At 48.3% G+C, this 1,337-nt stretch overlaps 1 protein-coding gene across 3 annotated transcripts in view; it reads left to right on the top strand.

The window, feature by feature from the left end:
- The window catches only part of LOC110391715 (T-cell surface glycoprotein CD8 alpha chain-like), a 20,500-nt gene extending 19,176 nt beyond the window's left edge, over positions 1 to 1,324 (top strand). For all 3 annotated transcript variants that reach the window (XM_021383671.1, XM_021383670.1, XM_021383674.1), the window contains 2 exons: positions 296 to 376; positions 534 to 1,324. In XM_021383671.1, the coding sequence (XP_021239346.1) occupies positions 296 to 376; positions 534 to 805 (353 nt within the window). In that variant the 3' untranslated portion in view covers positions 806 to 1,324. The remainder of the gene's footprint in view (positions 1 to 295; positions 377 to 533) is intronic.
- Positions 1,325 to 1,337: the final 13 nt, after the last annotated feature.

The raw sequence follows: 1,337 nt of genomic DNA, 5'->3' as shown, positions 1-1,337 counted from the left end.
GAGAACATTTTCATCTTTCTCAGAGACCTGCCAGTGAGGGGACGACACCACCTAAAGAGCTCAGAATTTATGAGGGTGCTGCTAAGAAATTCTGAGCCCACAGACAGCAGGTTCCATGGCTGGGCACCTCAGCAATGCAAGCACACCTCACATCAGAGTGTCAGGGCATCACAGGTTAAAAAGGTCCTTGCAGGGTCTCCCATGTGCTGGTCACAAGTTTATCCACGGCTTTGCAGGGATGGGAGAAGGTTGTCTTGATGTATCTCACTGCATTCTTCCATTTTTCTGTCCACAGCCGAACCCACCACACCCACTGCCATCATCCAGAGCAGCCACGTCACCAAGAAGGACAACTCGCAACGGGGCGCGGATGCAGGTAACCCAGCACTGGGGAGGCAGGGGCTCTGCCAGCAGTACTGCTGTGATTGGAAGAGGCCAAATTAATGTCTGTGCGGACAACAGGCATTTCAGGATGCAGGGATGTGTGTGCAGCTGGGACTTTCCTCTTTCCTCTCTCTCCTTTCTTCCTGCAGAAACAAGTATCGAGAACAAGCTGAATTCTACCTGTGAAGTTTTCCTCTGGGTTCGAGTGGCTGGCACCTGCCTCCTGCTCCTCACTGCCATAACCATCACCATCACGCTCTGCCAAAGTAAGTCGCACCCTCACACCCTGCAGAGCTTCCTGCAGCCTCACACCAAAGAGCACAGCCCGCTCCTCCAGGGGAATGGCCTCTCTGCCTATTGCCCACACGCAGCCATTGCGTATCCAGGACACTTTCTGCAAATGCAGAAGGACCGCTCTTAAAATCCTTTTCTATGTATTCCCATCTCCAGGTTTAGCATGAGAATTATTTATCAAATTCTACAATAGCAGAAAATACAATATAAACAGGGAAACCTTATTCTAACAAACGGCATTGTCTCTACCATCCTGAAATCCATATATCAGGGTTGGAAGTACCAGAACCCAAAGCACTGTGAAATAACAGGAGAAACATGCTTCACTGTGGGTCTTGCTAATCCAAATGCCAATGCTGGCAACAGCAGCTGGAGCTACAGCCAAATTACCTCCTTAATTACACTCATTCAGAGGCTGCTATGCTGAAAGCAGTGAGGCTACTCTTCCAGGAAGGCAAAAGCTTTGCCACAATTTCATGTGTGAAATCTTTCATTTGCCCCAAGAAAACAAACAGTGCAAAGCTATGCTTCAGTGACAGCATTTCTCTTTTCCCCCCTCCAGCTGGAACAAAGCTTGTGATTTCAGAGTCAGTACTGAAACTTTCAGTCAACTTTCACTTCTTCCATAACAAGGAGATCAAATGTTGGAAGTGCACAAA

Source organism: Numida meleagris, unplaced genomic scaffold, assembly GCF_002078875.1.
Source record: "Numida meleagris isolate 19003 breed g44 Domestic line unplaced genomic scaffold, NumMel1.0 unplaced_Scaffold468, whole genome shotgun sequence".
Lineage (NCBI taxonomy): Eukaryota > Metazoa > Chordata > Aves > Galliformes > Numididae > Numida > Numida meleagris.
Note: the sequence above shows the minus strand (reverse complement) of the source record. Positions and strands in the feature narration are given on the sequence as shown.